The following is a 10,081-nucleotide window of genomic DNA, read 5'->3' on the forward strand; positions in this document are numbered from 1 at the left end:
GCGCACACACGGAACATCTTTTTAAAGACACATCTTTCTAAAGATGACTTTCCGATTGTGTGTTGTTCCTGGTTGCGGTCGTTAGCTCTCAACTTCGGATGGTCACGATCGGTGTCTTTCATGTCTGGGCGCGACCCACACGGAAGCAGCGTTTGTGAATGGTTCATGTTCTCACTGCAAGAACATGACCGTGGCAAAGTTGCGGTCGCGGCTTGCTTTCGTAAGAAAGCAAGCCACCCCAGCGGCTCCCCGCCTCGGTCCTTCTACCTACGAGTATGAGGCCAGCGCGGCTAGCACTGGGGGTGATTTGGGGACCCCAGTGGGATCGTCTCCGCCGGGTATCCCCCTGCAGACCTCCCATTCCCCAGCATGCTCGTCTGCCCCAATCGGGCTTCCGGATGAGTTCGCTGGCTTGTCGCACGGCGAGTCTGGCTTCTTGTTCGGAGCTCGCGAAGATGATGAGCTCTCAAGCGCAGCATCGGAGAGCGGGCTTGTCCAGTCGGACGCAGAAGCCTCAGCTGGGCTTCCCCCTTTGGGGACGATCGCCAGTCACAGGCTGATGCCGAAATGATGGACATGAACGAGGCGCGGTCTGGAGGGATTCAGCTTCCTGGCGCCTCTCAGGAACCTGATGATCAGGTTGTGCTTCCCTAAGGACTTACCGTCGACTGCATCGTGGTGTGCTGCTATGGCGGCAACGTACACCTTCAAGGTGGAAGGGGACAGCCGCCCTTCCAACCTCTCCTGCAGGAAGGAAAGCACTGATCTGACTGTGCATCTCTAGTGGTTTTCCCATCAGGAAGAACACCACTTAGCGAACAGACGCCACTTAAAGGCATACAGGCGCCTCGTAGAGGGGGCCCTAGCCCGAGCGATCGTGTCTACCACCGTGGGTGGTAGACCGCTTAGGTCTTCCGCGTCCCATCCAGGGGCCAGACATGGAGATTCCAGAGGTATGGTCGCGTGTGCCAGATGGTGCCCCATCCCTGAGAAAGAAGGTCCTTCCTCAGGGGAATTTGCCGGGGGGGCTGTCGCGAGGAGCGTGAGGTCCGAGAACCACTTCTGGGTGGGCCAGTAGGGTGCTACCAGGACGACCTGCTCCTCGTCCTCCCTGACCTTGCAGAGGGTCTGTGCAAGTAGGGTCACTGGAGGAAACGCATATTTGCGCAGGCCAGGGGGCAAGCTGTGTGCCAGCACATCTATGCTGAGGGGGGCCTCGGTCAGGGCGTAACAGAGCAGGCAGCGGGAGGATTCTTGGGAGGTGAACAGGTCCACCTGTGCTTGTCCGAATCGACTCCAAATCAGCTGGACCACCTGAGGGTGGAGTCTCCACTCTCCCCTGAGGGTAACCTGCCGTGACAGCGCGTCCACTGTAGTGTTGAGATTGCCCGGGATGTGAGTGGCTCGCAGCGACTTGAAGTGCTGCTGACTCCAGAGGAGGAGACGGCGGGCGAGTTGTGACATACAACGAGAGCGCAGACTGCCTTGGTGGTTGACATTTGCTACCGTTGCCCTGTTGTCTGTCTGAACTAACACGTGCTTGCCCTGGATCAACGGCCAAAACCTCCGCAGGGTGAGCAGAATTGCCAACAACTCGAAGCAGTTGATGTGCCAATGCAGTCGCAGGCCCATCCACAAGCCGGCGGCTGCGTGCCTGTTGCAAATAGCGCCCCAGCCCGTTTTGGAGGCGTCTGTCGTAACCACGATGTGCCTGGAGATGTGCTCTAGGGGAACACCTGCCCGTAGAAACGAGAGGTCCGTCCAAGGGCTGAAAAGATGGTGACAGACCGGCGTGATGACCACGCAATGTGTCCCGTGGCGCCATGCCCATCTCGGGACTCGAGTCTGAAGCCAGTGCTGAAGCGGTCTCATATGCATCAACCCGAGTGGGGTGGCCACCGCTGAGGATGCCATATTTCCCCAGGAGCCTTTGAAAGAGTTTCAGTGGAACCGCTGTTTTCTGTTTGAACGCCTTCAAACAGGCCAGCACCGACTGTGTGCGCTCGTTCGTGAGGCGCGCTGTCAAAGAGACTGAGTCCAACTCCAAACCGAGGAAAGAGATGCTCTGAACCGGGAGGAGCTTGCTCTTTTCCCAGTTGACCTGAAGCCCTAGTCGGCTGAGGTGTGAGAGCACCAAGTCCCTGTGTGCACACAACATGTCCCGAGAGTGAGCTAGGATTAGCCAATCGTCGAGATAGTTGAGAATGTGAATGCCCACTTCCCTTAACAGGGCAAGGGCTGCCTCTGCGACTTTCGTGAAGATGCGAGGAGACAAGGACAGACCGAAAGGGAGGACCTTGTACTGATACGCCTGACCCTCGAATGCAAATCGCAGGAATGGTCTGTGTCGAGGTAGAATCAAGACGTGGAAGTATGCGTCCTTCAGGTCTACCGCCACGAACCAATCTTGATGCCAGATGCTTGCCAGAATGCGTTTTTACGTCAGCATCTTGAACGGGAGTCTGTGTAAAGCCCGGTTCAGTACTCACAGGTCCAAGATTGGCCGCAACCTACTGCCTTTTTTCGGTACAATGAAGTAGGGGCTGTAAAACCCCTTCATCTCGGACAGAGGAACAGTTTCTATCGCACCCTTCCATAGGTGGGTAGCGATCTCCATGCGCAAGGTAGCAGCGTTTTCATCCTTCACCAAGGTGAAGTGGATACCACTGAACCTGGGCGGACGCCTGGCGAACTGAATCGTGTAGCCGAGTTGGACGGTCCGGACCAGCAATCGCGACGGATTGGAAAGTGCAAGCCACGTGTCCAAGTTCCGTGCAAGGAGGACCAAAGGGACAACGTCGTCGGATGTACCGGCAGGTTGGGCCTCGCGGCGGGGTGGAGCACAAGGTGCCACACCATGTCGTGGCCGTGCTGAGTTTAAGGATATCGAAGCACTTACCTGGCTCCTTGTGACCACCCCCGGAACAGCCTGGGACGGGGGAGGAAGAGGCCTGTCCTCGTGACCCGTGGAGACTGTCACATCGGGGGCGGATTTGTGCCACAGCTGGGCTCTCGGGCAGAAGACCGCTGCTGGAGTACCAAATCTGCCATATAGAGTGGTGGACGGTGGTCGTGATGACAGCCGTGCACACCGGATATGTGACCCAGGGAATAAGGAAACCGCTCTTGCTGAACTCTTGGGTACTGCAGCCACTTGGGCATGCAGCGCAATTAAATGCAAAGGTAACAAAAAGATTCTCCTCCCGGCTGCTGGGCAGAGTCCTTGACGGTGTCGCCGAATAGGCCAGCCTGGGAGATGGGGGTAGCAAGGAACCGTGTCCTGTCGGCCTCACCCATCTCGACCAGGTTGAGCCAAAGGTGGCACTCCTGGACCATCATCCTCCCGAGAGACCGCGCCGTGACCTCCGTTGCTCGGAGAGCGAGGTCGGTCGCCGAGCGCAGTTCCTGCATCAATCCCGGGGCAGAACTACCCTCGTGCAGGAGAGCCATGGCGTGCAGGGTGGAGGCGGCTTGTCCAGCGGCACTGTAGGCCTTGGCCGTCAGAGACGACGTAAACCTACAGGCATTGGACGGGGGCTTTGGGCACCCACGCCAGGTGGCGGCGCTCTGCGGGCATAGGTTTTTCCACCGGGGGATTGCCGAATAGCCCTTGGCCACCCCACCATCGAGGGTAGTGAGGGCGGGGAAGCTGAAAAGATCGGGACCGGGCAGTAAAAAGTGCCTCCCACGACCTTGTCAGCTCTTCATGCACTTCCAGGAAGAAAGGAACGGGGGCGGGGCATGGCTTTGAGTGGCGCCGCGAGCCCAGGAACCAGTCATCGAGCTGTGAGGGTTCAGGGAAGAGTGGAGGGTTCCACTCTGCCCGGGAAAGCATGTCGTCATCTCTGCGTCAGCCTGTGACTGGGCGACTGCACCCGAAAGGAGGAGCCCAGCTGAGGCTTCCGCATCCAACTGGACGATCCTGCTCTCCAATGCTGCGCTCGAGAGCTCATCACTTTCGCGGGCTCCGGATAAGAGGTCGAACTCGCCGTGAGACGAGCCGGCGGATTCATCCGGAAGCCCGATCGGGGCAGACGAGCGTGCTGGGGAATGGGAGGTGTATCCCCCCGCGGAGGCGGTCCCATTGGGGTCCCCAAATTGCCCCCAGTGATAGCCGCGCTGGCCTCATACCCGTGGGTAAAAGGACCGAGGCGGGGAGCCTCTGGGGTGGCTTGCTTTCTTACGAAGGCAAGCCGCGACCACACCGTTGCCATGGACATGTCCTCACAATGAGTACATGACCCATCCATGAACGCTGTCTCCGCGTGAGCAGTGCCCAGACACGAAAGACAGTGATCGTGACCGTCAGAAGGCGAGAGATAACGAGCGCAACCAGGAATAACACACAAGGAAAGTCATCTTTAAAAAGACGTGTCTTTAAAAAGACGTTCCGTGTGTGCCGCTCTTTTAGAGGAATATGCTCTTTTAGAGAAATATACTCTTATTTCTGCCGAAGCGCCCAGGGGCATTCTCTGCAGTGCACCATTGCAGAGGAGGGAGAAACTACTGAAATGCGCCGTCAGATCCAGCAGAGGTGAATGAACAGTCATGGGAATTCAGCTCAGTGAGCATGACCCTTAAGCTCCTAAGAGAAAATCTGAATGAGTGGTTGCATACCAGCTCCTTTTATACCCATATGTCCAGGGGAGTGGCATGCAAATACCACTCGCCAATTTTCATTGGCCTTTTATCAAAGACCAGAGGTGTCTCGGGCTCCCAAGAGTGACCCCTAGTGTCACTACATCGACACAACATCGAGTGAGTGACAGATAGGGAACAGAAAATAGCAGTAAAATGTGATGCGCTGGAGAGAAACAACGCCTTCAAGGTGGAAGGGGACATTTTTCACTTGGCTGTGAAGTGACGTCACTGACGTGGCTTCTCCGTGCTTAAATATCCAACTAATTGATATTGATTTCAATTATCGATAATTGTCGATTTAATCGATTAGTCGTTGCAGCCCTAGAGCTCATCTCAACAGATAGGGTGAAAAACACGTAAGAAACACTCGTGTTTGCGATCTAAATATGTCTTCTAATAACTAACAAGATGATATCTGACATATGAATGCATACAGAGTGTTTGTGTCAGCTCGCTCACATGGGATAGTCATGCCAATCTGCTCACATGGTTTAAGCTGATGGATCCTTTGAGGCGTATTTGGGTTGCCAATAAAATTGCGTTTTGGGTTTTTTGTTGGGTTTGCCTAACATTTAAATGTACTCAGTTTGCAAGTAAGTTGGTTTCACTGCAGCGCACTACGAGTGTTTTCTCTGAGCTGTCGGTCACTATCTGTTTAAGCCATTCGGCCAAGCAGGCCCAGGCACACTTAGCTAGCATACACTCTGTGCGCATGGACAAACACACACTTTCAGCCTTTATCATGACCTGACTCTTGAAATCAGAGGGTCTTCTGAATCTTGTTTCTCTTGGGCTTGTGGCTTCATCCAAACACTGAATAAAGTTGTATATATTCTCTAATAAAAGAGATATAAGAGCGGCAGAATGAGAGTTTTTGATCAAATGGTATATGGATAATGTCTTGCTGGTCGTGTCTCGGTCGACAGCACTGTTGAGCACAACTTAAAAACATTCTGACTGAAGAAAAACAATGTATTTATGTGATGATAAACAATCATTTGTGGTATTTCACCATCTTTACAGTGCCAAGTTAAGGCAGCTGTGGGTCTTTTCCAAATTCTTTGTGCAGCAGGCCTCTAGTTATCCACTACATCACATAACCACACAAACACACATCCCTTTAGTCAACACAGTGCTTTTGCAGATAAACTGTCCTGTGTATAAACTATGAATGTGTCTGTATATGAAAAATATTGCTATGTGATATTAACCTTACTCACCAACTTCGTTAGTTAGCAATGCTAGTTTAAAGTATAGCTAGAGATGTTGTCGATGTGTTGACTCTCTGTTGTCTGTGTGTTTCAGTGCCATTTAAGCTGCAGGAGGGCGAGGTGCGCATCATTTCGGTCTCTCAGTGTCAGTCATACTTTGACATGAAGACCATCACATCACGGATGCTCTGTGCTGGATATGAGGCGGGAACCATCGACTCATGCATGGTGAGTGTGTGCTGCACATTTCCTCAGTAACATCAGCATTAGTGCGACTGGACTGAAGAGTCAGTCCGCTCGGCGGGCATCTTTGGAACACTCCCGGGCTGTGGATACAAGCGGCATAAAAGTACAGCTCCTATCTATTTGAATGGGGAAAGACCGAAATCTTCTAAATGATTGTCAAGATTACAATAAAATTACATATTTTAAATCAGCAATTAACTCTGCCATAACAACAACTTCAAATGCATTCTGTGCAGCTTCACCTAAAAATAAAAATTCTCTCATAATTTACTCATCCTTATGATATCCCAGATGTGTTTGTCTTTCTTTCTTCAGCAGAACACATTTGAAGAAAAACAGTAAAATATCTCAGATCAGTAGGTCCTTAAAATGCAAGTGGATGGTGATCCGACCTTTTGAATCTACAAATGGAACAGACAGTCAGCATAAATGTCGTCCATATGACTCCAGCGGTGAAATTAATGTCTTATAAAACGAAATGATCGCTTTTGGTGTGAAAAATATCAATATTTAAGTACTTTTTAACTATAAATTATCACTTCCTGTCAGCAGCAGTATGCGCATTCAGGAGAGGGTGGAGTTCACGCAGTCTCTCGTGTGGCGTATTCGCATTGGCATGTTACGTTTTTATCTCGTTTGATGAGCACACAAACGCACCATTGTGAGTTAACAAACAGACACAAATACAGATCTAAACCAAAACCAACAAAGCTTCTGTACAATGTTCCTTCTACTCTGTTGTAAACAGCGCAGCTCTTCCAGGTGTGTCACACAAGCGTCTGTTCTCACGTGAACATGCCAGCGCGATTACGTCACACACATGTACTGGCACTGACCACAAGCGGAAATACACAAACCAGCCCATCCGGCACCAACAATCATGCCACGCTCTAAATCACTCAGATAAAAAAAATTTTACCCATTCTGATGGTTGATGTTAACATTAACTGAAGCTCCTGACCCGTATCTGCATGATTTTATGCACTGCACTGCTGCCACACAATTGGCTGATTAGATAATAACATGGATGGTTGTTGGTGCCAGACGGGCTGGTTTGAGTATTTCTATAACTGCAGATCTCCTGGGATTTTCACACACAACAGTCTCTAGAATTTACTCCGAATGGTGCCAAAAACAAAAAACATCCAGTGAGCGGCAGTTCTGTGGACGGAAACACCTTGTTGATGAGAGAGGTCAACAGAGAATGGCCAGACTGGTTTGAACTGATAAAGTCTATGGTAACTCAGATAACCACTCTGTACAATTGTGCTGAGAAGAATATCATGTCTGAATGCTATTCTGAGATGAGGGTTGGTGCTGTTTTGGTGGCACGAGGAGGACCTACACAATATTAGGCAGGTGCTTTTAATGTTGTGGCTGATCGGGGTGTGTGTGTATGTATATATATATATATATATATATATATATATATATATATATATATATATATATATATACAGTACTGTGCAAAAGTCTTAGGCACATAAGATGCTTCACAAAAGCATTTGTCTTAAGATGGTTATTTATATCTTCAGCTTTAGTGTGTCAATAGGAACAATACATTTTAGACTCCCAAACATTTCTTTGCAAATAGAAAAGTTTAGAATAGAAGAACAGGGAGCCCTGCAACAGATGTCATGGCCCCCACAGAGCCCCCCACTGAACATCGAGTCAGTCTGAGATTACATGAAGAGACAGAAGCAATTGAGACAGACTAAATAGATAGAAGAACAGGGAGCCCTGCAACAGATGACATGGCCCCCACAGACCCCCCACTGAACATCGAGTCAGTCTGAGATTACATGAAGAGACAGAAGCAATTGAGACTAAATAGATAGAAGAACAGGGAGCCCTGCAACAGATGTCATGGCCCCCACAGAGCCCCCCACTGAACATCGAGTCAGTCTGAGATTACATAAAGAGACAGAAGCAATTGAGACAGACTAAATAGATAGAAGAACAGGGAGCCCTGCAACAGATGTCATGGCCCCCACAGAGCCCCCACTGAACATCGTGTCAGTCTGAGATTACATGAAGAGACAGAAGCAATTGAGACAGACTAAATAGATAGAAGAACAGGGAGACCTGCAACAGATGTCATGGCCCCCACAGAGCCCCCACTGAACATCGTGTCAGTCTAAGATACATAAAGAGACAGAAGCAATTGAGACAGACTAAATAGATAGAAGAACAGGGAGACCTGCAACAGATGTCATGGCCCCCACAGAGCCCCCCACTGAACATTGTGTCAGTCTGTGATTACATAAAGAGACAGAAGCAATTGAGACAGACTAAATAGATAGAAGAACAGGGAGACCTGCAACAGATGTCATGGCCCCCACAGAGCCCCCACTGAACATCGTGTCAGTCTAAGATACATAAAGAGACAGAAGCAATTGAGACAGACTAAATAGATAGAAGAACAGGGAGCCCTGCAACAGATGTAATGGCCCCCACAAAGCCCCCCACTGAACATCGTGTCAGTCTGAGATTATCATAAAGAGACAGAAGCAACTGAGACAGACTAAATAGATAGAAGAACTGTGGTGAATTCTCCAAGAAGTTTGGAACATCCTATCTGCCAACAACCAAGAAAAACTGTGTCTAGGTGTACCTAAGAGAATTGGGGCTGTTTTAAAGGCAAAGGTGGTCACACCGAATATTGATTTAGCTTTTTTATGTTTACTGGACTTTGTATGATGTTAATTGATAAATAAAAATTATTTATGCCATTATTTTTGAAGATATCCTCACTATGAAACATTTTTCACAAGTGCCTAAAACTTTTGCACAGTACTGTATATGCACAGATATATGTATGTATATGCATATGTGTGTGTGTGTGTGTGTGTGTGTGTGTGTGTATGTATTTACATGTAAATGTACAATATATGTGGAACTATGAGATGTTTGGTTTGAAATTTACATCACAATGTTTGTTGTAATGTTCTGAAGAAGGAGCATAGACCTGAAGAAGTTAATTAAAGTAAGAGGGTGCAGTTCCATTGGCTGTCCTGAAAGCCAGAGTCAAAGAATTGAATTTGATGCGGGCAGTTACAGTTAGCCAGTGGAGTGAAATCAAGAGTGGGGTGGCATGAGCCCTTTTTGGCTGATTGAAGACCAGATGTGCTGCTGCATTCTGGACCATCTGCAGTGGTTTAATTGTGTTAGCTGGAAGGCCAGCCAACAAAGCATTGCAGTGGTCCAGTCTTGAAATGACCAGAGCTTGGACCAGGAGCTGTGTAGCATAGTCAGACAGGAAAGGTCTGATTTCCCTGTTGTTGAATCTGCAAGACCGGGTGGTTGATGAGATGTGTGCGGTGAAATTAAACTGTCATCTACTACCACTCCCAGGTTCTGGGCTATTCTGGTTGGTGTTAGTGTAGTTGAAGCAAGATGAATAGTGAGGTTGTGGTCAACAGATGGGTTGGCTGGGATCATGAGGAGCTCTGTCTTGGCAAGGTTGAGCTGAAGGTGTCATTCCTTTATCCTGGCCGAAATGTCCGAGAGGCAGGCAGAGATATGAGCTGAGACAGTCAGGTCATCAGGCTGGAACGACAGGTAGAGCTGCGTATCATCTGCATAGCAGTGGTAGGAAAAGCCATGTGCCTCAATGATCAGTCAGAGTGATGTTGTGTACATTGAGAAGAGGAGGAGTCCAAGCACTGATCCTTGAGGAACACCAGTGGTCAGCTGGTGTGTCTTGGACACCTCTCCTCTCCAGGAGACCTTGAATGATCTGCCAGTGAGATATGACATAACCACCCGCAGTTCCTGTGATGCCCAGGTCAAAGAGGGTGGACAGGAGGATCTTGTGGTTCACTGTGTCGAAGGCAGCAGACAAGTCAAGGAGGATGAGGACGGATGATTTGGAGTTAGCTCTCATCAAAAAAGTTTCAAAAGTTCAAAAGTTCAAAAGTTGTGTTACTGTAGAGAGAAGAGAGCGAAGTGAATTTCCATGAGTTTGAAATGAGCAAACCTGT

General features: G+C 49.4%; 1 protein-coding gene across 1 annotated transcript in view; it reads left to right on the forward strand.

The window, feature by feature from the left end:
• LOC127419819 (atrial natriuretic peptide-converting enzyme-like) overlaps positions 1-10,081 on the forward strand; it is a 53,627-nt gene that overhangs the window by 41,722 nt on the left and 1,824 nt on the right. Inside the window, exon 21 of the mRNA XM_051661578.1 lies at positions 5,947-6,080. Coding sequence (XP_051517538.1) covers positions 5,947-6,080 — 134 coding nt within the window. The remainder of the gene's footprint in view (positions 1-5,946; positions 6,081-10,081) is intronic.

The sequence above is a fragment of the Myxocyprinus asiaticus genome, chromosome 29 (assembly GCF_019703515.2).
Source record: "Myxocyprinus asiaticus isolate MX2 ecotype Aquarium Trade chromosome 29, UBuf_Myxa_2, whole genome shotgun sequence".
Lineage (NCBI taxonomy): Eukaryota > Metazoa > Chordata > Actinopteri > Cypriniformes > Catostomidae > Myxocyprinus > Myxocyprinus asiaticus.